This window comes from Penaeus vannamei, chromosome 9 (assembly GCF_042767895.1).
Source record: "Penaeus vannamei isolate JL-2024 chromosome 9, ASM4276789v1, whole genome shotgun sequence".
NCBI lineage: Eukaryota > Metazoa > Arthropoda > Malacostraca > Decapoda > Penaeidae > Penaeus > Penaeus vannamei.
Genome location: NC_091557.1, coordinates 47,049,911 through 47,076,428, shown reverse-complemented (window position 1 = coordinate 47,076,428; position 26,518 = coordinate 47,049,911). Strand labels below are relative to the sequence as shown.

Here is a 26,518-nt window from a genome sequence, read left to right as displayed (position 1 = left end):
CGTGACGTCGCCCGGCACGTGACCGCCGCCGCGTCGCAAGCACGTGCGCTCCCGACCGCAGTTCTCACGTGCGGTCAAGAGCGCACCGCACGCCGGGACCGCGCCGCAAGAGGATAGAGAGGGAGGGGGAAGGGGGGAGAGGGAAGGGGGAAGGGGGAGAGGGCAAGATGACAGAGAGGGCAGGGGAGAGGGAGGGGGAAGGGGGAAGAGGGAGGGGGAAGGAGGAAGAGGGCAGGGGGAGAGGTGGGGGGGAAGGGGGAGAGGGAGAGGGAAGGGGGGAGACGGAGGGGGAGAGGGAGAGGGATGGGGGAAAAAGGGAGGGGGAGGGGGAAGGGGGAAGAGGGAGAGGGAAGGGGGGAAGAGGGAAGGGGGAGGGGGAGAGGGGTGGGGAAAGGGGAAGAAGGAAGGGAGGAAGGATGGGAGAGGGAGGGGGAAGGGGGAGAGGGGAGAGGGAGAGGGCAGGGGGAGAGGGAGGGGGAAGGGGGAAGAGGGAGAGGGAAGGGGGGAAGAGGGTGAGGGAGAGGGAAGGGGGAAGAGGAAGAGGGAGAGGGAAGGGGGAGGGGGAGAGGGTGGGGGAAAGGGGAAGAAGGAAGGGAGGAAGGATGGGAGAGGGAGAGGGAGGGGAGAGAGGGAGAGGGAAGAGGGAGAGGGAGAGGAGAGGAGGGGGAAGAGGGAAGGGGATGGGAAAGGGAGGAGGAAGAGGATGGGAGGGTAGAGAGGGTGGTGGGGAGCAGGGATGGGAGGGCGGAGAAGATGGAGAAAGGAAGAGTGGGAAGGGATGGAGAGAGAGAGAGAGAAATCAAGAGACAAAACAGACACGAAGAATGCCGTTTCCTCCACCCACCCGCACACCCATCGACGTTTCCGCACACACACACACACACCTCCCCCCTCCCCCCACACACACCTCCCCCTCCCCCCACACACCTCCCTCTCCCCCCCCTACACCTCCCCCTCTACCCCCACGCACAGGTGCACCCCTCCAAGGCGCACACCTGCTCACCTATTGACACCCTTCACGAACGAGCGACCGAACACACCTGCGCGAGGACATGCATTCAGATTGATGACGTCACGAGACAGCTGTGCGTTCGCCTTCAGATTGATGACGTCACGAGACAGCTGTGGGTTCGCCTGACCTTCAAGGACAAAGGTCAAGCGGGGGAGAGGACACATGGGTTCAATCGGAAGGGGAGGGGGGGGGGGGTGAAGAGAAACAACAAGAGCGTCTACAACAAAAACAACAATTATGACAGTAATAATAATGATGATGATAATAATTGATGATAATAATTGATAATAATAATGATAATAATAATTATTATTATTACTACATTAATAATAATAATAATAATAATAATAATAATAATAATAATAATAATAATAATAACAACAAAAACAAAAACAATAGTAATAGCGATAATAAACATGCTAATATTTACACTAACAATAATAACAATAACAAAACCAACAACAATAAGAAGAAAACTAAGAATAAAAATAACGACAACACCCCTCCCCCTCAAAAAAATAAATAAATAAAATAAATAAAAATAAATAAATAAATAATAAACAAATAAATAAACAATACATAAATAATAAATAAATAAATAAATAATAAATATAAATAAAAATAAAAATAATAATAATAAACATGCCCCAGCCAAGGCACCTCCTCAATGGCGGCCAGAAACCTCCTCGACTTCCTGGAATCCAACTCGCTCACGCACACACGCACGCACACACGCTCGCTCACTCACACGCACAAACACTCACTCACTCATTCACTCACTCACTCATTCACTCACGCACAAACACTCGCATACACAACACTCACTCACTCATTCACTCACACGCAAAAACACTCGCACACACAACACTCACTCACTCATTCACTCACACGCAAAAACACTCGCACACACAACACTCACTCACTCATTCACTCACACGCAAAAACACTCGCATACACAACACTCAATCACTCATTCACTCACGCACAAACACTCGCAAACACAACACTCACTCACTCGCTCACTCACACACACGCACGCACAAACACTCACTCACTCATTCACTCACGCACAAACACTCGCATACACAACACTCACTCACTCATTCACTCACACGCAAAAACACTCGCAAACACAACACTCATTCACTCATTCACTCACACGCACAAACACACGCAAACACAACACTCACTCACTCGCTCACTCACACGCACAAACACTCGCAAACACAACACTCACTCACTCGCTCACTCACACGCACAAACACTCGCAAACACAACACTCATTCACTCATTCACTCACACGCACAAACAATGGCATATACAACACTCACTCACTCACTCACTCACACGCACAAACACACGCATACACAACACTCACTCACTCATTCAGTCACACGCACAAACACTCGCAAACACAACACTCACTCACTCGCTCACTCACACGCACAAACCTGGCGTCGGTTAACAAAGACCTGAACTCAAGATTGTGATTGCGTATGTATGTGCGTATATATGTAGATAGATAGATAGGCAGATAGGCAGACCTATATCCAAATAGGTAGATAGATATAGATAGATAGATAGATAGGCAGATACATAACCAGATAAGTAGATAAATAGATAAACAGACATACAGATAAATAATTGGACACACAGACAGAAGGACAAACAGAGATATTCCCTCAATCCACGGCCCTCAATTATTCACGCGCTGACATTGATCTTGGCCCGTCACTGTTTACACTTCCTCGAGAGAGTCCGCAGCGCCGAGCACACTTCGCACACCGCTGGCCATTGCCCTCGCCCTCGCCCTCGCCTGCAACGCCTGCAACTCCCAGGGGCTGTTGCATGCACGGTGGCAATTGCCCGGCTCGCTTGAGGGTCGTCGGGCGAGGCCGGGCGCGAACCACCGCCTCGACGAAAGGAATAATTTCCCGAGGAGGAGGAACTGGGGTCGCGTTTGGAGGCTGTAGCTCCCGGTGTCATTGCTGTCGTATTTTTCATGTTTTTTTTTCTGGAATCGTATTTGTGGTTTTGTGTTATCGTTATCACATTTCTTCTCGTTTCGCACCCTTCCCCCCTTTTTATCGTTATCACATTTCTTCTCGTTTCTCACCCCCTTCCCCCTTAATCGTTATCACATTTCTTCTCGTTTCTCTCACCCTTCCCCCCTTTTATCGTTATCACATTTCTTCTCGTTTCTCACCCCCTTCCCCCTTTATCGTTATCCCATTTCTTCCCATTCCCACCCCCCTCCCCTGGCGCCAGATAGCAAGGAGTGCGGCTGTCCTTGTGAGCCACAGCTGGTCTGGTCGACCTCACGAGCCGCGAGGCGCTCCGGAGGAGGGGCAGGAGGGGATTTGGGAATTGTGAGGGAGGCAAAGGGGGAAGGAAGGAAGGAAGGGAGAGAGGGAGAGTGAGGAAGGGAGGGAGAGACGGAGGGAGGGAGGGAGAGACGGAGAGAGGGAGGGGGAGAGAGAGAGGAGGGGGAGAGAGAGAGGGAGAGAGGGAGGGAGGGAGGGAGGGAGGGAGGAGGGAGGAGGGAGAAAGAGAGAGAGAGAGAGAGAGAGAGAGAGAGAGAGAGAGAGAGAGAGAGAGAGAGAGAGAGAGAGAGAGAGAGAGAGAGACAGACAGACAGACAGACAGACAGACAGACAGAGAGAGAGAGAGAGAGAGAGAGAGAGAGAGAGAGAGAGAGAGAGAGAGAGAGACAGACAGACAGACAGACAGAGAGAGAGAGAGAGAGAGAGAGAGAGAGAGAGAGAGAGAGAGAGAGAGAGAGAGAGAGAGAGAGAGAGAGAGAAGAGCGCAGCGTGTCCGCGAGACCTGCAATCAGCGCCCATTGTGGCCCCATAAATCCGCACAGGTGGCGAAGCTTGGCCCTGAGAGAGCCCCGAGTGTCAGGGTCAATGCCACTGGGCCAGAAGGTCGATGGCGGCGGAGGTGGCACAGTGCCGCCGCGATCGCCAGTGCCTCTGTCCGCCAGCCGAGGGTCAGCGACCTTGGCTCGGGTCGGTTGCCGAGGTGACCTGGTTGGCACAGGGCGAGGGGGGGGAGGGAGGAGGGAGGTGGGGAGGGAAGGTAAGGTGCTAAGAGGGAGGGGATGGGAGGGCCAAGGAGAAGGGGAGAGAGGGAGAAGAGGAGGATAGGTGGTAAGGAAAGGAGGAGGAGGAGAAAGAGAAGGAAGAAAAGGAGAAAGAGGAGGAAGAAAAGGAGGAAGAATAAGCAGCAGAAGAAAAGAAGAAAAAGAAGATGAAGACGGAGAAGTAGCAGGAGAAGGAGGAGGTGATGAGGAAGGGGCAGCGGCCGAGGGGCAAGAGGAAGGGCGGGAAGGGCGGCGGGGAGGGCGAACCACCCTCAATAGATGCACGGGCAGGCGCGGCCACAGGACACCTCAAAAGGGGGAATTAAAGACCCGAATTTCATCTCTAAAAAAGTAAAACGAATAAATGAAATAAACACATGGTACCTCCACAAAAAAAATATACGAGCCAAGATAAGTCACATTAATTCTCAAACAACATAAACAAACGCAAGGAACAAAGACGACCCACAACACCCGAGCCGAAGCCAGCACCCGTTGCAGGGAATCGAAGGAAAACACAGGGCGAACCCGTGAGGCGGAGAAGCGGTCATCAACCCAAGGCCCTTATTTATGACTTGGACTTAGTGACTCAGGCAGGATAAACAGCTAGATGAGGGTTACATTATCGACGGCGCCCGCGGCAAACACCGACGCCCGCGATCGCCACAGACACGGCACAACGAACGAAAAAATTCCACGGAGCCGCTTGCAGGAGGGGAGGGGGCAGGGGGAGGGGGGAGAGGGAAATGGACAGGGGAGGAAGGAAAGACAAAATAAGAAAGAAAGAGAGATAGATAAAGATAGATAAATTGATAGAGAGAGAGAGAGGGAGGGAGGGAGGGAAGGAGGGGGAGGGAGGGAGAAGAGAGAGAGAGAGAGAGAGAGAGAGAGAGAGAGAGAGAGAGAGAGAGAGAGAGAGAGAGAGAGAGAGAGAGAGAGAGAGAGAGAGAGAGAGAGAGAGAGAGACAGACAGAGACAGAAATATTATTCCGAATAATACAATAAGCAAACCGACCCCAGAACCAACGAAAGGCGAACGGCCCCGAGCATTCCCTCCCCCCCTTCCCCCCCACCTCCCCTCGGCGCGTGATAAATGTCCCCGTCGCCTCCCGGTCGGTTAAATGACTCTGATAAGCTATCAGCGTGACGTCATCGGTGCATGGATGCCCCTGCCGCCCTCGCACCTGCCGCGGAAGGTCGTTCACCCGCCCGCCATCGAGGGACGCGGCCTTGAGCGGCGCTGGCCCTGAGGTCGTCCGAAAGCTGCATGCGAGGGGGGGGAGGGGGCGATCCGGGGAGGGTGCAAGCTGGCGGGGGAGGGGAGGAAGGGGGAGGGTCAAGGATGCCAGAGGAAGGGGGAGGGTCAAGGATGCCAGGGGAAGGGGGGGGGGGGAGAATACAGGTCGTCCCCTGCGTCCACACGGGGTCACGGGGTCACACGGGGCTGTCGCGCGCCGGGTGACGCAACGGCGCTCTCTGCCCCCGAAAGGCTGCCGCACGAACGCGCCCGTCCTCCGCCCTCGACGCCCGCCTCGCCCTTGCCGCAGCGCCAGACTCGCCCTCCGGGGCTCTGACGCTCTCCGAGGCTGCCCCGACGGCCCCGGACAGGACTTCACTCTCGCCGAATTTGGTGACTTTTCCTTGCGAATGACTGCCCTCACGTGATCGCCCGAGAGGTCAAGGCGGGCGCGGGCGCGGGCGTGGGCGCGGGCGTGGGCGTGGGCGTGGGCGCGGGGGAGGCGGCCAGTTTGGCGCTTGAACAGACGCTGTGGTCGTAGGTGCCGGCCGCCGCCAGCGCCGTCTACGTGACTGACGCCAGGCACGGTTCACGCATTCTGCTCTTGCGAATTTCCTCTCTCTCTCTCTCTCTCTCTCTCTCTCTCTCTCTCTCTCTCTCTCTCTCTCTCTCTCTCTCTCTCTCTCTCTCTCTCTCTCTCTCTCTCTCTGTATTCATTTATTTATTTATATTTATCATAAATAAGTACAAAGTGTGTGTGTGTGTGTGTGTGTGTGTGTGTGTGTGTGTGTGTGTGTGTGTGTGTGTGTGTGTGTGTGTGTGTGTGTGTGTGTGTGTGTGTGTGTACACTGAAACGGGGCCCTGAAGACTGGTATCCTCACAGGTCCACGCTCACTCCCTCAATCACGCGCTCTCCCCACTCTCCTCCTCCTTTCCTTCCCCCCCCTCCCTCCTTCATACTCCTCCTCCCTCCCCCCCCCCTCCCCCGGACGTGGAACCCTGGCCCATCTCCCGCCCAGCTGATCGCGAATTCGTGAAGCCCAAGTGAACACCAAAAGTTCCCTGCCGCCGAGAGAGGACCAAAAAGAGAGAGAGAAATGCACACAGCGACGTCACGAACCGCCATCGCCACGAGAATTGAGCCAAGTTCTTAATCTATTTATTTAATATTATTTATTATTTATTTAATATTATTCATTATTCATTTAATATTATTTATTATTTATTTATTGTTATTTATTATTTATTTATTTATTCATTATTTATTATTATTTATTTATTTATTTATTTATTTATTTATTTATGATTTATTTAAGTTCTCAGACCCGAACGTCGGTGCTGCGAGGACCTGAGACGACGAGGACGAAACCGCTCCTCGTACCGGGTGGCTTCAGGACGACGAAGGATGACGGGACGGGGATTCCTTCGCCTCCCCGCCCCTCCCTCCAACCAGCCTCCTTCCCTCCTTCTCTTGGTCTTCCTGCAACAGCCCCTCCCCCCCTCCCGTTCACTCCCCTTCCCCTTGTCTTCTTGTTAACACTCTCTCTTACACCTTTCCCTTCCCCCTCAACCCTCCCTCTCCCTCCCTCTTCTATCTTCCTGCTAACACCTTTCCCTCCTTCCTCCCCTTACCCCCCCCCCCCGCCCTCCGCCTTCCTGCTACCACACCCCCTTCCTCTCCCTCCCCTCCCGGCCTCCCTCCCTCCCTCCCCCCGCGCTCCCTTGACCTGTTGCAGCCTGAGCCATCTTGTCCGCGCGAGCTTCGCCACGTCGCACGCCCGCCCACCTTCCTCCGCGCCCGCCGCCCATACCCCGCCACTCCGCTCTCAACTGTCCCGCCCATCAAAGAGTCAAGAAGTACCCCTCCCTCCCCCCATGTACCCTACCCCTTCCAACAGGCCTTTCCAATCTAAAACGAAAAAGGAAGAGAAGAAAAGGAAAGCGTTGTTAAACCTAAATTATATCCAAGGTCTATTATACGTATTAAGGTCTTGGTCTCCCACTCTTGACACGCCCTCGCACCTGCTCGCCGCGCTGCCACGGGCGTTGCAAGCGGCCACCTCATTGCCTCACGTGACTTTTTGCAAGCACTGCCGTCCGATCCCTTGCCTGCCCGTAACACACCGCTTGCAATTGGTAGACTCAATGCAGAGGTAATAGAGAGAATGCTGAGGAGAGGGAAAGATGGAGAGAGGAGAGGGAGGGAAGGAGGGGGAGAGAGAGAAGCAGAGAGGGGAAGGAAGGAGGCAGGGAGGAAGAGAGAGAGAGAGAGAGAGAGAGAGAGAGAGAGAGAGAGAGAGAGAGAGAGAGAGAGAGAGAGAGAGAGAGAGAGAGAGAGAGAGAGAGAGAGAGAGAGAGAGAGAGAGAGAGAGAGACAGACAGACAGAGAGAGAGACAGAGAGGGAGAGAGAGACAGAGACAGAGAGGGAGAGAGGGAGAGAGCCCGTTTCACCCCCCCCTTCCCCAGGGATGGGGTCGGCAGGTCCCCCTCCCCATTCGTCACGGCTTCTCGCCCTCCTTATCAACCTGCGCAACATGTCGTTCATTATCAGCCGCTCTCGACTGCATCCATACGTAGGGCGCATAATGATGCAATTAGCGCAATCTCTCACCTTAATTACGAGCAATAATTAGTCTTGCGGAGGTTGCCATGTTGCCGATTATGTTCAGATTAAGGGACAGGAGTGCAATCAGTTGTTCATTCGGTTCCAGGTCGGCGAAGCGCCCCACGCCGCCTCCTGATTGGCGGGCGGGCGTCCTCCTGCCCGCCAATCAGGAGGACGCCCAAGTCCCATCTATCGCGAGCTGATGGACGTCGAGCTAATTCCCAAATGACTTCCCGCCCCGAGAGTCGGAAACATTAATGGCCGATACACCACGGCCGCCGCCCGCTCCCCCGCCCCTTCGCTGCGGACAGAGGAGCCAGCGCGGACGCAGGGCCGGAGGGCGCGCGGCCGCCCGTCGCTCCCGCCGCCGCCGCCCCGAAGACAAAGGCGCGGCGGCCTGGACGCGCCGCCGCTCATCACGGCGTCTTGCGTCGCCGACGGGCCGAGGGCCTCAGCCGCACAGTCTTCACGATTCCGCCACAATTACCTCCTCCGCTCAGTGCACGGTGACTGGAGGAGATAAAGAAGGCGTAATTTGCCGCCGACGTCCATAACAATAGCGCCGCGAAGCCTTTGTCTCTGGAGGCTCGCCCGCACGCCCGCGCCGGGCTTCCTGGCCGACGTCCTCCCGAGGCGACGGCGCCGACGCCACAGCCCCGAGGCGAACGTCTTCCTGCGACGGCTGCGCTGGGTCCGCCTCGCCATCGACGAGGGTCTTGCGCTGGGTGAGAGGTGCACGGGGGCGCGGAGACGCTGCTCGTCTGCCCTGAAAGATGTGCTCAGACGAGGCTCTTTTTCCCCTGGCGTCGCCATGATCGCCGAGCAGGCCGCTCAGTCTCGGCGGCTATCGCACGCACGTTCGCTCAATCGCCATTAAACCGGTACTTCGAGAGCCAGCGAGCTCCCTTCTCCTTGCCCACTGCACTTTGCTCTCTGCTCTCTGCTCCTTGGCCCATTCTCTCTGCTCCCTGCTCCTTGGCCCATTTTGTCTGCTCCCTGCTCCCTGCCGTCGCTCCATCTCGGCTGCATTCCTGTCTGGACGAGCGTAACGCCTCTCTGCTCAGCTCTCAGGGGGGGGGGGGCGTCGACCTGGTCCCCCCCCTCACTCCGTTTCTCAACGTGGATTTACGTCAATCTGTCTACCTATTTATTCTACGTTTAATCCCTCTCCTCCTGTTCCTACTATACCCCTCCTTCCCCCGCTTCTTGTTACTCACCTCATTCTAATTCTCATTTTCATCCTTCTGCTACTACTCCCTCATTCCCTCTCCTATCTCCACCCCTCCCTCCCTCCCTCCCTCTCTCTCCTCCCTCCCTCCCTCCCTCCCTCCTCCCTCCCTCCCCTCCCCTCCCCTCCCTTCCTCCCTCCCTCCCTCCCGACCCATCACGAGTCAGAACTTGTTGCGCCGCCCCGACTGCCTTGTGCGCGGCGGCGAGCGCGTCCGAATTCGCCCCTCTCCTCGCCCTCGCCCTCGCCCTCGCCCTCGCCCCGTCTGCGGCCAGCGGGGGGGCGGGGGGGGGGGGCGGCGCCGTCTCCATTGTCGCGAACTCAATTACCTGTCGAGTTGACGCCATTTACCTCTCTATTATATTCTTAACTTCCACATATTACGTTCTCCTTCGCTTTTTTCACATTCTTATTATATTCTCAACTCCCCCGAATTTGCGTTCTCCTTTTTTTTACCTTTTTTTTACTTATTCTTTTCCCTCCCACCTCTTCCCCCGCCGGTCCAGCCATCATCCCCCAGGCGTCCGTCCCAGCCGAGCGAACGAGCGAGCGAACGAGTCTCATCTCGTACAATCCGATCGATGGCTCCTCGGCCCCAAAGCGGAAAACATAGCGAATCGCGTGCCGCCCATTCCAGCAAGAAGGCGGCCGAATGTCCTCCGTCCGTCAGTCAGTCAGTCACGCGAGGCGTACCGCTCCGGGGACGCGCCTCGGGTGGAGGAGGGCGCCGCGCCAGGTCCGTCTCCTCCTCGTTAGGGAATGCTCCGTTCCATCAGCAATTACGGGAATCACTCGACATAAACCATTAGGGGTTTAATTAAACCGTTCCTAATTTAGAGGGGGGGGGGATTAGAATTCGTAATCAAGGCATAATCGTTCAAAAAAGAGGAGATTCATTATGCGTCCGCCATTAGGGATCAGCGCCATCTACCTGTCAGCCGCGGGGTCGGGAGCCGTGGCACGCTCGCCCTGGGAAATGCGAGGACGGAAAGGCTGCCTAACGGGCGCCGAGGACACGGGGCGGACGAGGGGCGGGGAGAGGGGGGGACACGGGGGTGGAAAAGGAGGAGTGGAGAGGGAGGGAGATAAGGAGGTGGAAGGGGGGCGAAGGAGGGTGGAAAAGTAGAAAGGGGGAGTGGAGGAGGGAGGAGGAGGAGGAAGTAGAAAGGGAAGGAGGTGGAAAGGGGGGGGACTGGAGGAGGAGGAGAGAGGAGGAAGTAGAAGGGGGAAACAGGTGGAAAGTGTGTTGGGGAAGGGAAAGGGGGAGGGAGGAGGAGGGGAAGAGAGAAGAAGAAGAGGAGGAGGGGAAGAGAGAAGAAGAAGAGGAGGAGCAGCAGCAGTATGATGAGGAGAAAAACAAAAGAAAAACAGAGCGAGGCACTTACCCCTGGAACCCCGAGGGCGCCGGCACGTCGATGGTCTGCGAGGGCTTTCGGTCCTTCCTGTCGGTGGACATGTCGGCCAGCTTGGCGAAGTCGGTGTCCTGGTCGGCCAGGCGCGCCGACTTCCTCGACTCCAGCAGCCGGATGTCCTCAATGCGTTTCTTCACGTCCTGCTTCACGCCGCTCTGTGGGGGGGGGAGGGAGAAGACACGCTTAGTTCGAGGCCGCCTTGGTCGTCCTCGCCCTCCCTGACCCTCGCCCTCTCTCGTGCACTCTCTCTCACACTCCATCGCCCTCCCTCACTCTCACTCACTCTCTGTCTCTACCATTCTCTCTGACACCTCCCTCACTCTCTCTCACACTCCATCGCCCTCACTCACTCTCACTCACTCTCTCTCTCTTTCACTCTCTCTGACGCTCCTCCCTAACTCTCAGTCTCTCTCACACTCCATCGCCCTCCCTCACTCTCCCTCACTCTCTCTCTGACACTCCTCCCTCACTCTCTCACGCTCTATTACCCTCCCTCACACTCCCTCCCTAGTCAAAACCTTTGGCACTCACGCGTCTACTCGGCACACTCTCAAAACCACCACAGGCGCACTCTGAAGTGAGAGAGAGAGAGAGAGAGAGAGAGAGAGAGAGAGAGAGAGAGAGAGAGAGAGAGAGAGAGAGAGAGAGAGAGAGAGAGGGAGAGGAGAGAGAGAGAGAGAGAGAGAGAGAGAGAGAGAGAGAGAGAGAGAGAGAGAGAGAGAGAGAGAGAGAGAGAGAGAGAGAGAGAGAGAGAGAGAGAGAGAGAGAGAGAGAGAGAGAGGGAGAGAGAGAGAGGGACAGAGAGAGAGGGGTAGAGAGAGAGAGAGAGAGAGAGAGAGAGAGAGAGAGAGAGAGAGAGAGAGAGAGAGAGAGAGAGAGAGAGAGAGAGAGAGAGAGAGAGAGAGAGAGAGAAAAGAAAAAGAAGCCTGTAGTAAACCAACTTCACAACAACCCCAATCAAGCCTGAAACTTATTTGTACTCATTAAAAGAAAAAAAATTAATCTTCAAAGAGCATTAAACCAGCCAGTTCAAAACGGTGATTCCGAGATGCAAATTCCTTTCACTTGAGGCGAGGCCGAGGGAACTTATCCATCCGCGAGTGTAACTAGGTAAACGTTCTCCCTCCCTCCTCCCTCCTTCCCTCCATCCGTCCCTCCTTCCTTCCTTCCCTCTGCTCCCTCCCCCCTTTCCCCATTCCTCCCTCCTTCCTTCCTTCCCTCCCTTCCCTTTACTCTTCTTCCTCCCTCCCCTTCCTCCCCTTCCTCCCTCCCTTCCCCCTTTACCTCTTCCTTCCTTCCTTCCCCTTCCCCCTCCTCGCCCCCTCCTCTCCCTTCCTTCCCTCCCCTCCTCGCCCCCCTCCTTCTCCCTTCCTTTAACCTGGTTCACGTGAGGACAGTGTCGCCAGGAACCGGTCCGCGGGTCCGCCTCATGAAGACAAGAATGGCTTTTATGACAGCAGCTTTTTCTTGCCCCCCCCCCCTTTTTTTTTTTTTTTTTCCCTCGATGTAGACTAGCTGTTGTTTACACGCGCGGAAGAGAAAGCGGGGAACGGCGAGCGCACATCGACAAACATCCATTCGCCAATGATGCAGATCGAACACAGCGCAAACACCGGATTTTCTGCCGCGAGACTCCAGACCCTGACACTATGGTAAAACTCTACGGCCCGCAACCCCCGTTTCACCGGTCGCCTCCTCGGCCCTCTCCTATTCCTCTCCGCCGTCACCCTGCGTTACGTCAGCAGAGAAGTGGGACAAGAGAGGGGGTGAGGAGATAAGGTAAAAGAGAGGAGAGGAAGAGGGATAGAGGGAGAGGGGGATAGAGGGAGAGGGAGAGGGGGAGAGGGAGAGGGAGAGGAGAGGGAGAGGGGGATAGAGGGAGAGGGGGGAGAGAGAAGAGAGGAGAGAGGGAGGAGAGGAGAGAGGGAGGGGGAGAGGGGAGAGGGAGAGGGGGGAGGGGGGAGGGAGAGGGAGAGGGGGATAGAGGAGAGAGAGAGAGGGGATAGAGGGAGAGAGAGAGAGAGAGAGGGAGAGGGAGAGAGAGAGAGGGAGAGGGAGAGAGAGGAGAGAGGGAGAGAGAGAGAGAGAGAGAGAGAGAGAGAGAGAGAGAGAGAGAGGAGAGAGAGGAGTGAGAGGGAGAAAGAGGAGAGAGAGAGAGAGAGGGAAAAGAGAAGAGGGAGAGAGGCGGGAGAAAGAGGAGAGGGAGGGAGGCAGGAGACAGAGGGAGGGAGGGAGGGAGGGAGGAGAGAGAGAAAGAGACTGAGAGAGGAGATTAGAGAAGGCTGAGTCACCTAAGCTCAGGCTTAGAGTAAACGCAACTGTAAGCTAATTTAAATGTCTGCACCTGAACCAAGGTAAATAAAACAGACAGACGGCCATTTCTTTATCATGCACGCTAAACGACCCAGTCCCAACGACGGAAAAGCCATAAAAATATCACTCTTAAACACAACTCCCACAGTAATTCCACATTGCAAATATCGAAAAAACAAGTCAAAACAGTTGCAATTACCGCCTTTTTTTCCCCTCGTACCCAGCAATTGACCCCACCCCACCCCCCAGCCTACCTCACACCCATCCCACACCCCACACCCCCACCCCACCCCCGCCCGCCAGCTCAGCGCGACAGGGAGGGCAGGTCAGCAGCGCCCGCCCGCGTTCTCCGCCTCCAAAAATAACTTGTTTTCCCCCCGCGAGCCCTGCAATGCTCAATGTTGCAATGGCTTTCGGGTCGGGATCGAACTCGGCAGGGGGGGGAGGGGAGAGGGGCTTGCAAACATTAACCTCTGCATCAACATAATCGCCCAGCTGATCTTGCCACAGCTGCCTTGCCCGCTCGCTCGTTATCTCACCCCGGGGACGGTCGTGAGGCAAAGTACGGACGGCTGGGTGTCGCAGATTCCGAAACTGAATTCATGTTCCTGTCAGAATAACATTATTCAGAGAACCAAAAGCTATCATGTATGACCTGTATCTTTTTAGATGAAACACTTCATTTTTCTCTTTTCTCCTTTTCTCTCCTCTTCTCAATTCCTTTATTTTATTTTATTTTATTTTCCACTCTCCTTTCCTCTCCTCTTCTCAATTCCTTTCTTTTCTTTTCTTTTTTTTTATTTCATTTTCTTCTCTTCTCCCCTCTCCTCTCCTCTCCTTTTCCCATTCTCCCCCCTCCAATCCTCTACTCTCCTCTCATCTCCCCCCTCCTCTACTCTCCTCTCATCTCCCCCCCCCCTCCCTAACCCATTTCCAAGCGCCCTTCCCTTTCCCATTATCTCCAGTAGCGGGGAAACGCCTCCCCCGTCCTACCCCCCTCCCTTCCCCCCCATCCATCTACCTCCGTGGCGATGAGGGCCTTCCACGGGGGGGGGGGGGTCGAGTGGGTAGAAGGGAGGGGGGAGGAGGTTCCACGGGGGGGGGCGAGTGGGTAGGGGGGGTAGGAGGTGTCTTCAATGGAGGAATGCGAGAAGAAAAGAGGAAATGATTACACACCAGCTACAACGAGTCCACAAAATTCCACATCCTACAAAGTAATTACAGGATCATAACTACAACTGTTTTATCTGAGCCTCCATTTGGCTAGAGAGAGAGAGAGAGAGAGAGAGAGAGAGAGAGAGAGAGAGAGAGAGAGAGAGAGAGAGAGAGAGAGAGAGAGAGAGAGAGAGAGAGAGAGAGAGAGAGAGAGAGAGAGAGAGAGAGAGAGAGAGAGAGAGAGAGAGAGAGAGAGAGAAAGAGAGGCGAGAAACGAGAGAAGAGAGAGAGGCGAGAGGCGAGAAACGAGAGGCGAGAAACGAAAGAAGAAGAAAGAAAAAGAATAAACAAGAAGAAGAAGAAAAGCGGAAATTACGTAGATCGCGAGACGGAGAAGGAAATATAACCAATCAAGCTCCTTATAGCGGCGCGAGATCTACCATTCTGTGGCGAGAGAGAAGCCGACACTGATACCAGCTGAGGTTCAGAGAGTCCAAACCCTTCGTTTATTGCAGCTCGTATCGCCTGATCTGGCAAACTGCTTCACTTTTCTCCCGAGTCGGACTAAGGTTTTAAAGAAAAATCTTATCAAAACCTCGAAGTCTAATTAAGATCTACAATAAAAAAAAGACTAAAACGAAGAAAAACGTCAAAAGGGAGCGGAAACGAAGGAAGGAGAAGGGAAGTGAAGAGAAGAGAGGGGGAGGGAGCGATAGGAGGAGGAAGGAGGCCTCTCTCTCTCCCTTTCTCTTTCTCTCTCTCTCCCTTTCTCCCCCCCCTCTCTCTCTCTACCTTTCTCCCTCCCCCCCCTCTCTCCCCCTTTCTCCCCCTCTCTCTCTCCCTTTCTCCCTCTCTCCCTTTCTCCCTCTCTCTCTCCCTTTCTCCCCTCCATCTCCCTCCTTTCTCCCACTCTCTCCCTTTCTCTCCCCCTCTATCTCCCTTCCCCCTCTCCCTCCCCCCCTCTCTATCTCCCTTCCCCCCCTCTCTATATCTCCTTTCTCCCTCTCTCTCTCTCCCTTTCTTCCCCACTCTCTATCTCCCTTTCTCCCGTCCCCCCTCTCTCTCCAGTTCTCCCCCTCTCTTTCTCCCTTTCTCTCTCTCTCTTCTCTCCTTTCTCCCCTCTCTCCCTCCCTTTCTCCCCACTCTCTCCCGTTCTCCCCTTTCTCCCTCCCCCCCTCTCTCTCCCTTTCCCCCCTCTCTCTCTCTCCCTCATTCTCCCTCCCCCTCTCTCTCTCTCCTTTCTCCTCCCCCTCTCTCTCTCTCCCTCCCTTCCCCCTCTTTCTCCCTTTCTCCCCCTCTCTCTCTCTCCCTTTCTCCCCCCCCTCTCTCTCTCTACCTTTCTCCCTCCCCCCCCTCTCTCCCCCTTTCTCCCTTCCCCCCCCTCACTCTCTCCCCCTTTCTCCCACCTGCCACGAATAAAGTCTCCTGGAAAACGACCGGGCAGAAAGAGCCAGTTGTGTCCAGCCTCCTGCTCCACAAAGTACCTTTTCTCCGCGCTCTCGCTTTATCCGCCGTGCCCTACATTACACTCGCGCCCCGCCTCTCCCCTCTCCCCCTCTCGCCCTTCCTCTCCCTCGCCCTCGGCCTCTCTCTCTCTCTCTCCCTCTCGTTTTCTTACTCATTTACTCTCTCTCTCTGTCTGTCTCTTTCTTTCTTTCTTTCTTTCTTTCTTTCTTTCTTTCTCTCTCTCTCTCTCTGTGCCTTTTTTTCTGTTTCTCGCTCTCCCTCTCTCTCTGTCTCTCTCTCTCTCTCTCTCTCTCTCTCTCTCTCTCTCTCTCTCTCTCTCTCTCTCTCTCTCTCTCTCTCTCTCAATGTCACACATTCATTTATTTAGCCTCTTTTCTCTCTCCCTTCCTCTCCTCCTGTCCTCTCCCACGGCCCTCCCTTCGCCCCCTCCCGCTCATCCTCTTTAATACGGGGTAACAGTCAAACTCTAGTGCCTCCTCCCCCCTCCTGTCCCTCCCTCCCCCTCTCTTCTCTTCACTTCCCTTCTCCTTCCTTCGCTTCCACTCCCTTTAACACTTCCGTTTTCTTCGTGTTAGTGTTTCCTTTCATAATGAAGCAGTTGGAGATCGTAACATTTCGTTATTTTTCCCTTATTGCCAGCCCTCCTCCTTCCTCTCTCTTCTTCTCTCTCTCTCTCTCTCTCTCTCTCTCTCTCTCTCTCTCTCTCTCTCTCTCTCTCTCTCTCTCTCTCTCTCTCTCTCTCTCCGCTTCTTGGCAAAACCGATTCACTCATGGCCTCACTCCCTCCCTCCCTCCATCACTCCCTTCCTCCCTCCCTCCCTCTCTGACTCACTCCCTCCCTCCCTCCCTCACTCTCACTCCTTCTCTCCCTCACTCACTCCCTTTCTCGGTGGTTTTCAGAGTGCCAGCTGCTCGGACGCCAGCGCGGCCGCCCCGGGGAGAGGAGGGCTTGAAGGGAAGCGCAGTGAGAGAGAGAGAGGGGGGGAGGCAGGGGGAGGGACAGGGGGGGGTGTGAGCGCCGCCGTACACCCCCGGCGGTGGCACTAGGCCTACGAGCCATCACGAAAATATATGTCATGGCTGCCACACGCCGCTTGGCACCCACTCCCGCCGCACGCCCACGGCCCCGCCCCCGGTCCGCCTTCGCTCGGCCGTGCTCCACCGACGCGGGAAAGAGGAAAACAAAACGGCACCGACTTGCTGCGCTTGGCAACTCGACCGAAATCGTCCGGAATACGAAGTCGCCGCCGCAGCCGAGCCGATCGCGGCCGGATAATCCACAACGCCTTTTAACTGTAAAGTGAATAATGTGCGAGAAGCAGCCAGTAAAGCGACCTCAAACGGCGAGAGACGGCTGGCCTGTTCTTATTAACCAGGTGGCCTATATACGGCGCGTCCCCAGTAACCCCGCCCAAGCCGCGGCACTATGACGTCACCCAGCTGGCGCACGAGCTTCCCGCACAGTGTCCAGCGCCGAGGCAGCTGCGACGGAGGCCCTCGCTCTCTCCTGCGGGAGTGAGTCTGCCTCCTGTGCTCTCGCTCCTGCGGGGCTCCCTGCCTCCGAAAGCAAGTTCTCCTGCCGCCGTGCGCCCCGCCCCGCCCTCCATCTGGCGCCCCCGGCCTCCTTCCTGCCCCGTCTACCTCGCCCTGGGATCTGTGCTGCGCCGCCTCGCCGGGAACAGCGCGGCTCGGCTTGCCCGCTCGAAATAAACAATGAATCAGCGCCCTTCTCCATTCTGACGAGGGCGGCGTCGCACGGGGGCGCCGCGCACTCCCGTTCCGCCGGGGGAGAGGTGGACATCGGCCGCACGAGGAAGCACCGACCGACGCAAATAGAATGAAAGCCATGATCTGATTAGCGAAGGAGGGAATGAGGCAACGAGGGAGACGGAGAGCGGGTGGGGGCGGATGGAATATATTAAGGAGCGGAGGAGGGATGAGGCAAATACGAGCTGAGAGCGAAGAGAGAAGAGAAAAGTGAGAGGAATGAGTGAAGGGAAAGAGAAAGCAATGTGGGAGTGCGAGAAAGAGAAACCGGAGAATGTAATAGAATGAGAGAGAGAGAGAGAGAGAGAGAGAGAGAGAGAGAGAGAGAGAGAGAGAGAGAGAGAGAGAGAGAGAGAGAGAGAGAGAGAGAGAGAGAGAGAGAAAGAGAGAGGCAGGAAGACTCATCCAGCGGCCGCCCCGCACGGCAGCCTCACCGCCTGCCATTTGCGTCTGCGAGGAGGAGAGAGTGAGGATGCCGTTTGCGTTCAAAAACAACTTCCTGCAGTCCGATTCCGCTCCGCTTCCTTTGCCAGTTTTTGCGGAGGTTGCTAATCCCGGCAAGACGTCTGAGTCACCCGCGACCTCTGCTGTGCACCTCCTGAGGGAAGGGAGGGGGGAGGGGGTGGGGCTTCTCCCCTCTCCTTTTTTTTTCTCTCTCTCTCTGTCTTCCTATCCCTTTCTCCTCCCCGCACCTCCCCTCGCTCTCCCCCCCTCTCCACCCCTCCCCCTCCCCCGCCACCGCCGCCTGCAGCTCCGCCCTCAGCACGGAAGCAGCAGCCTTTCTCCAAAGACCACCGCCCTCCTCGGCCCCTTCCCGCTCTCCTGGCGCTGACCTGACCTCCGAGATGACCTCCACCTCCTTAGAGCCCCCCCCTTGCAGAGCCCCAACGAGCCTAGCAACAAGCAAATGCCACCTGCAGGAGAAGCCCAACGGGTGAAAGGGCGGCGCGCGACCGGTGCCACTCGCCCGCCGCCCGTCCTCAGGTTCCTTCTCTGCTTCTCCGATCGTCCACTTATTTGACTTCTGAAATGCATGTGCGCGCGCGGGTGTGTGTGTGTGTGGATCTACATGTACGTATTTATATCTTGATGCTATCTCTTCGTTATTCACCCTCCGTCTCTGAACTCCCCCTCCCCCCCTCCCCTCCTCCCCTCCCGGTCCCTTTTTTTTCCTCATCGACAAAGAAATTTTCCTTTTTTTCCCGAAGGAGGAGGAGGAAGTAATCCCCGGATGACCCCGTTTCTTTTTTTTCCCTCCCTTTCTCCTCCATTTCCCTTATCTCTCTCTCTCCGTCTTCTAATTGCACCGGGAAGCAGGACATTTTTTTGCCCCCGTTCCAAGGCCTATCGGCGGTAGGCCTACGAGCCCCTTGATTCCGAGGGTCGCGTCCCTTGGGCTCGGCTGACGACGCCCTCGGAGCCAGGGCACGCACGGACGTCTCGCGCCCGTCTGAAGGAGAACCCGTTCTTCCGGTTTTTGCCGGCTTCGCTGCGGCCGCGTCTCTGCGCTCTCTCGTTCTCCGCTTCTTTCTCGGTCTTTTTCGTTTTATATTTTTCTCTACTTCATTTCTCTTGTTTCTCTTTCTCTGTCTTTTTCTTTTTTATCTATTTTTATTCTCCTCTTCTCTTCTTTCTCCCTCTCTCGACCTTCCTTTCCTCTCCTTCCTCTCCCTTCTCCTCTCCCTCCCCTCCCCTCCCTACCTTCCCCTCTCCCTCCTCTCCCTCCCCTCCTCTCGTTTCCTCTCCTCTCCCTCCCCTCTTCTCCTCTCCCCTCCTCCCCTCCTCCTCTCGTTTCCTCTCCTCTCCTCTCCCCTACCTTCCCCTCCCCTCCTCTCTCCTCCCTCCTCTTCCCTCCTACCCCCTCCCCTCCCCTACCTTCCCCTCTCCCTCCTCTCCTCCTCCCTCCTTCCCCCCCACCCGCAGCACACCCGGTTGTCGTCGTGTCGCCTGCACGTCCCTCCGCCGCCGCCGCCGCCGCCGCCGTGACCCCGCGAGCCACCGCCGGACCGCGCCCGCCCGCCCTATGGCTCGGCTCCCCGCCCGCCCTATGGCTCGGCTCCCCGACCCTCCAGGCTCCGCCCCACAGATCTCTGCCTCTATGAACGTGAGCACGTCGAGACCTCGTCCAAGATTTAAATATGAGTAATTAAAAACAGGTCCTAAGGTTTTAAAAGAGTGAACATGAAAAAAACAACACGATCTAACGCGTAAAAACTGAACATGAACAACACGGTCTAACGCATAAAAGCTAAACATGACAAACACGATCTAACGCATAAAAAAACGGTAAAAATGAAAGAAACACCACCTAACGCATAAAAAAAAACTGTGAAGATGAAAACCAAACACGATCTCACGTAGAAAAAAAAGTGATAATTAAAAAAAAAAAAAAGTCCCGTGTCCCTCTCGCCAAATCGCCCATAGACCCCGGCAACCCCCCCCCCCCCTCCACCCGCGGCCGCCATGGACAAGCAGCCTTCCCTTCGGTCCCACTTATAAATAACCCACACACCTCTAACCTCCGCCACGCCCCCTTCCCCCCCCCTCCCTCCAGTCCCTCCACTCCCAACCCAAATTCATCAGCGCCGCCATAATCACGTAATCAAACGTAGCAACGGCATAATAAGCCTAAATAAAAGACGAAATAAGGGAGGGACAGGCATGGAGGGCGACGAGAGACCGAAGCGACCGACCGCGAGAAACCAGAAACGCCGAGGGAGTCGACCGCAATGGCGACGGTTCTCCGCAAGGTTTGAGAGCTCTCTGGCCGGGTTCATTCTGTTCTCTTAGGCGCCGCCCTTGATACGAGCTTTTGGGTGTCACAAGTTCCCGTCGATGTCGATACCTCGCCCGACTGCAGACATCGCCGCTTGATACTGCGCCGCCCAAGGATTTGATTCGGTCCGAGTACTTCTTCGCGCGTTCTCCACCCCTTGCTCTTTCCCCTTCAATTTCCCCCTGAATCGCCAACATCTCCAGCCTTCCTTTCCATCTTTTCCCCTCAATTTCCCCTTGAATCGCCAACATCTCCAGCCTTTCCTTTCGAGTTCACTGCGGGGAGGGACGCCCGTGGCCCCGAGTCTCTCCGTCGCCGCCCTGGCCGTTCGGAACGCCCGTCGCCTCGGCCGCCCGCAGGAATTGGGAGCGGCTCCCGGGAATAGACACTTGGGATTCCTGAGCACACCTCGCTTCTTCCTCTCTCTCTCTCTCTCTCTCTCTCTCTCTCTCTCTCTCTCTCTCTCTCTCTCTCTCTCTCTCTCTCTCTCTCTCTCTCTCTCTCTCTTCTTTTCTCTTCTTTTCTCTTCTTTTCTCTACTTTTCCTTTCTTCTCTACTCTTCTCTTCTCTTCTCTACTTTTCCTTTCTTCTCTACTCTTCTCTTCTCTACTTTTCCTTTCTTCTCTACTCTTCTCTTCTCTACTTTTCCTTCTTCTTCTCTTCTCTTCTCTACTTTTCCTTTCTTCTCTACTCTTCTCTTCTCTACTTTTCCTTTCTTCTCTACTCTTCTCTTCTCTACTTTTCCTTTCTTCTCTACTCTTCTCTTCTCTACTTTTCCTTTCTTCTCTACTCTTCTTTTCTCTGCTTTTCTTCTCTCTTCTCTACTCTTCTTTTCTCTACTTTTCTTTCTTCTACTATTCTCTCTGATTTTCTGCTCTCTTCTCTACTATTCTTCTCTCTTTTCTATTTTTCTTCTCTCTTTTCTACTCTTCTCTTCCCTTCGTTCTTCTCTACTTTTTTCTCTTTTCTCTATTTTTATTCTCTACTCTACTTCTCTTCTCTTTCCTTCTCTCCTCCCTCCTCTCGTCCCACTCCCCGCTTTCTCCCCCCCCCCACAGCACCTGATCAGCGACGCGCTAAAAGTAAACAAAAGAAACGCACCAACACTCACCCAGCCCCCCAGTCCCCCCAGCTCCCCCCCCCGCCCGTGACAGCGCTCCACATTCACCTTTTATCGCCGTTTGAAATTACTCTCCATGACTCACCGATGCCTATCGTGGGCGTCCACCAAGGCCTCAATACTTATTATGGACCCATTTAGACCTCTGTCGCCCACGATCGTCCACCTCGCTTCGGAAAATCTCCCTCTTACTCGGTTTTATCTGAATTCTAATCTCTGTGCGTTCACAATGACACTGGCAACCCTAAGCCGTCTTTTCCTCATTTTGCTGACATCAAATATCACATAAAGGTGGAAATGCCGAAATAAGCTATGCTCATAGGTATAGTAAAAAGAAATGAACCGAATAAGACACGAGTACAAATAGCATATAGTCATAATAACAACCATAAGCGTTCTTTTCCTTTCATTGCGGTGAAAATAACACCCTTAAAAAAAGAAAACAAGAAAAAGGAAAAAGAAAAGAAAAAAAAACGAGAAAGAAAAAAGAAATAAGAAAAAAATAAAATAAAAAAGACACATATACATACCCACAACCAAAACTTTATCTAAAAAAGAAGGTATTTAAACAAACAAAACACCTACAATACCAAAAAATAAAAATAAAAACACGCTCGCTTATTTTCCTGTGATTAAGATATTCCAAGAAGCGCCAAGATCCACCCCAGACAGCGGGTCCCTCCCTCTCCCCCCTCCCCCCCCCCCAAACAATGAGATTTACACACTGATAAAGGGATAGACTCTCAGGTAAGGAAGGGGGGAGAGGGAGAGGAGGGTGAAGAGAGAAAGGGAAGGGGGAAGAGAATGGGGGAGATAAATAGACTGATAGCTGTGTATTTAGATGCGTTCCAGTGCGTGCGTGAGTGTACGTGCTTATATGTGTATGCGCGTGTGTGTTTGTGTGTGTGTGTGCGCGCCCGTGCGTGTGTGGAGAGAGAGAGAGAGAGAGAGAGAGAGAGAGAGAGAGAGAGAGAGAGAGAGAGAGAGAGAGAGAGAGAGAGAGAGAGAGAGAAGAAGAAGAAGAAGAAGAAGAAGAAGAAGAAGAAGAAGAAGAAGAGAAGAAAGACAAGAAGAAGAGAAGAAAGACAAGAGAGAGAGAAGAAAGACAAGAGAGAGAGAAGAAAGACAAGAGAGAGAGAAGAAAGAAACCCGAGAACCAGAGACGTGCTCTATAGGCCTACCCTTAGAACAAGTCTTTGGCCCTCGTTCGCCACCCCCCCCCACCCCCCCACCCCAAGCCCGGACTGGCGAACCGACCTCAGGTTATCACAAGCTAATTACCTGAACGACAACACATCTCCCCTCCTGTCCCCCCTGCCCCCCTGGCCCCCCCCCGCTCTCCCGCTCGCATCGAGGGGTTCACTCAGGCTTAATTAGACACGGCTTTGCGGTTTTCTTATTATTCCTTCGGGTGTTTTGTCTCTTTAAAGTCTCGGCGGAGGGGACAGACACTAAAACACTGTGTCTGTCTGTCTGTCTGTCTGTCTGTCTCTCTCCCCCCTTTTCTTCTTTATCTTGGGGAAAAAAACAATCATATTTTCCAGTTTGTCGTTCGCCAACCACCAAACTTGGGGCTTGAGCTTAGTCTCCCCCCTCCCTCCCTCCCTCCCCTTCTCTCCCCCCCTCCCTAAGCCTCTCTCCCTCCCCTACTCTCCCCCTCCCCAAGCCTCTCTCTCCCCCTTTCACTAAACCATTTCCATTTTTATCCCATTTCATTATTTTCGATGCGCCTCTGCCACCATTAAGCCGCCCACCGCTCGCCGCGAGGAGAGAAACTGACCACTGGATGACCTCGTCTCGCCCGCCCCCTCAACACTCCCCCCCCCTCCTCGCCCTCTCCTCCTTCTTCATCTCCCTCTTCCTTCCTCTTCCCCCTTTCTCTCCTCTACGTTTCCTTCTCCCTCTCCTCTTCCCCCTCTCTCTCCTACTTTCCCTCTCCTCTTCACCCTCCCTTTCCATTCGCTGTCCTTCTCCTCTTCCCATTTCCTCTCCCTCTCCATTTCGCTGTCCTTCTCCCTCTCCCATTTCCTCTCCCTGTACCCCCCCCCCCCCGCTGCCAACAGATACCCTGGCTGAAACGCAACGCCGCCGCCGTCGGGAAGTAAACATAAATTCTGTTTCGTTTCCAGTCACAGCAACGTCGCGAAAAAAAATAAGAAGTGTTTTGGATGTTCAGCGAGTCTAGGCCAATTCACTGCGTCCCTCTCCCTCTCCTTCTTCTCTTTCTTCTCCTCCCTTTTCCTTTGCCGTTTCCGTTTCCTCTTCCTTTCTCGCTTCCTCCTCCTTCTCCCTGGGGTTTCCAAACGAATTTCCCACCGTCTTTACTGTGTTATTATTTTGCGAAATGCCTTCGCTCCCCACGTCCTGCCTCGCCCGCCTTCTCCCCCAGCGGCCCTGGAGCCCTGAGCTGGCCCTTCTCCCTTCTCCCTTCTCCCTTCTCCCTCCTCGTCAGGCAGACCCGCCACGCCTTGCACTTTCTCCTCGTCTTCAGGAGTCCCGAGGGCCGTGGCATCCGCTGGCCAGCAGGAGCGGCTCGTTGGCTGGAGGAAAGGGGGCGAGGAGGGCACTGAGTGACCGCTAAGGGGGGGAGGGGGTGCGCTCGGCGGGTCAAGCACCCTTCCTACACCGACCTCCCCCTCCCCCCTTCCCCTCCCTCCCGCCCCCAACCCCGAATCTCCTGACCTCGTACCTCTGACCGCCGACGCCCGAACGATCCCGCGGCGACGTTTTGCGGAGATAAAATTCCGAGCGCCTCTCCCGTCAACCCTTTCCCTCCCCGCCCTCCCTTCCTCCTTCCTTGCCACTACTCACTCCCTTCCTTCCTCCCTCCCTCCCTCCCTTCTCCTTCCTTGCCCTTCCTTGCCTACTCCTCCCTACCCTCCCTTCCTCCCAGCCCTCTCTTCCTCCCAGCCCTCCCTTCCTCCTTCCTTCCCTCCACTCCCTCCCTCCCTTCCTCCCAGCCCTCTCTCCCGCCCCTCCTCCCTACCCGCCCTTCCTCCCTTCCTCCCAGCCCTCCTTGCCCTCCCTTCCTCCTTCCTTGCTACTCCTCCCTACCCGCCCTTCCTCCCAGCCCTCCCTCCCTCCCTTCTTTGCCACTCCTCCCTGCCCGCCCTTCCTCCTCTCCCTCCCTCCCTCCCTCCTCACCCTCCGTCCCTCCCTCCCTTCCTCCCTCCCTTCTCGCTGGCCTACTAAAACGGAGGCTAAGACACGCAGGAGGGATTTACATACAAAAAGATTCGGGAGATTAGCGCTCTTCCTACTCCTACTACTCCCCCTCCTCTTCTTCTTCTTTCTCTTCTTCTTCTTCTTCTTCTTCTTCTTCTTCTTCTTCTTCTTCTTCTTCTTCTTCTTCTTCTTCTTCTTCTTCTTCTTCTCCTTGCCCTCCTTCTCCTTCTTCCTTCTCCTTCTCCTTCTCCTTCTCCTTCTCCTTCCTCCCTCCTTCTTCACTCCTCTCCTTACCCTCCTTCTCCTTCCTCCCTCCCTCCTCCGTCTTCTCCTTCTCCCTCCGTCTTCTCCTTCCTCCCTCCCTTCCTTGCCACTTCTCCTCCGTCTCTCCTTCCTCCTTCCGTCTTCTCCTGCTCCTCCGTCTTCCTCCCTTCTCCTCCGTCTTCCTCCCTCCCTCCGTCTTCTCCTCTCCTCCCTCCCGCCCTCCCTTCCTCCCTACCCGTCTTCTCCCTTCTCCTCCGTCCCTTCTCCCTTCTCGCCCTCCCTCCTCTCCTTCCTCCCCTCCCATCTTCTCCTTCCCTCCCTCCTCTCCTCCTCCCCGCCCTCCCTCCCTCCTTCCTCCCTTCCTCCTCACCCTCCTTCTCCTTCTCCTCCTCCTTCTCCTTCCTCCTCCTCCTTCTCCTTCTCCTCCTCCTTCCTCCTTCTCCTCCTCCTTCTCCTCCTCCTTCTCCTCCTCTCTCCTCCTCTCCTCCTCTTTCTCCTCTCCTCCTCTTTTCCTCCCTCCTCCTCTCTTTCCTCCTCCTCCTCCTCCTTTTCCTCACTCCTCCTCTTTTCCTCCTCCTCCTCTTTCCTCCTCCTCCTCTTCCCTCCTCCTCCTCCTCTTCTTCTTTCTTTTCTTCTTCTTCTTCTTCTTCCTCTTCTTGTCCTTCTCTTCTTCCTCCTCCTCCTCCTCCTCCTCCTCCTCCTCCTCCTCCTCCTCCTCCTCCTCCTCCTCCTCCTCCTCCTCCTCCTCCTCCACAGCGTCGTCATCGGAGGATTTTCGATCCGGGTCCTCGCACGAGAGCGCGAGGCCGACCCTCAAAGGCGCTCGGAGGCTGAGGCGACGCGGAAGGGGGAGGGGGGAAGGGGCGAGGGGAGGGGGAGGGGGAAAGAGAGCGAAAAAGAGGGAGGGGGAAGAGGGAAGGAAGGAAGGAACGGGGGGGAGGAAGAGAAGAAAAGGAAGAGGCAGGAGAAATAGAGGGAGAGGCAGAGAGGGTGGAAGAGGGAAGGAAGGAGAGGACGAGGCAGAGGAAGGAGAAAGAGAAAAGGAAGGAAGAGAGAGAGAGAGAGAGAGAGAGAGAGAGAGAGAGAGAGAGAGAGAGAGAGAGAGAGAGAGAGAGAGAGAGAGAGAGAGAGAGAGAGAGAGAGAGAGGGGGGGCAGGAGGGGGAGGGGGGAAGGGTGAAGCCGTCATACTCAGGCCGCCCCGGGTTGTTTGTCTCGCCAGGTTTTCCCTTTCTTCCTTTCATCTTCCGTTTTATGCCCCAAATTTCTCCGTTCTCCTTGTCGCCTTTCTTCATCATCTCCTCGTCTCCTGTGTCACTAGTCCCAGTTCCTCTTCTCCTCAAGCATTCTCTCCTTTACCCCTCTTCCAATCCCTCTCTCCCTCCCTCCCTTCCTCTTCTCCCACCCCCTTTTCCTCCCTTCCCTTCCCTCCCTCAAATGCTCTCTCCCTCTCCCTTCCCCTTACCTCCAAATCTATCACCTTTCCCTCCCTTCCCTCCCTCGAATGCTCTCTCTCCCTTCCCCTCCCTCCCAACCTCTCTCCCTCCCTTTCCCCTACCTACAAATCTCTTACCTTTCCCCTCTCTCCTAACCTCTCTCTCTCCCTCCCCTTCCCTCTTCTCCCTTCCCCTCCCTCCCACCCCCTCCCCCCATCCCCCATGCACGCTCCAATACCCGAGATCCCGCGTCCGATTCCGTCGCCGATGGAAACGATTACTCTCGCCGTTAAAAGCCTCCTTCCATCCCGGAGAAATCGCGAGAGAATGCACGCATGCGCACCAGTGCCTGTCTAACGCGTCCGTGCCACTTAGACTCGAGATCGGCGGAGCGCGGACGGGCGAGAGGAGACAGGCGCCGAGAGATAGATAAATAGATGGATGGATGGATAGATAAGAGATTAATGGGGCACGGGG

The 26,518-nt window shown here is 55.2% G+C and overlaps 1 protein-coding gene across 1 annotated transcript in view; it reads right to left on the bottom strand.

The window, feature by feature from the left end:
* The window catches only part of LOC113800383 (zinc finger protein 704), a 186,770-nt gene that overhangs the window by 138,401 nt on the left and 21,851 nt on the right, over positions 1-26,518 (bottom strand). Inside the window, exon 2 of the mRNA XM_070125884.1 lies at positions 10,554-10,735. Coding sequence (XP_069981985.1) covers positions 10,554-10,735 — 182 coding nt within the window. The remainder of the gene's footprint in view (positions 1-10,553; positions 10,736-26,518) is intronic.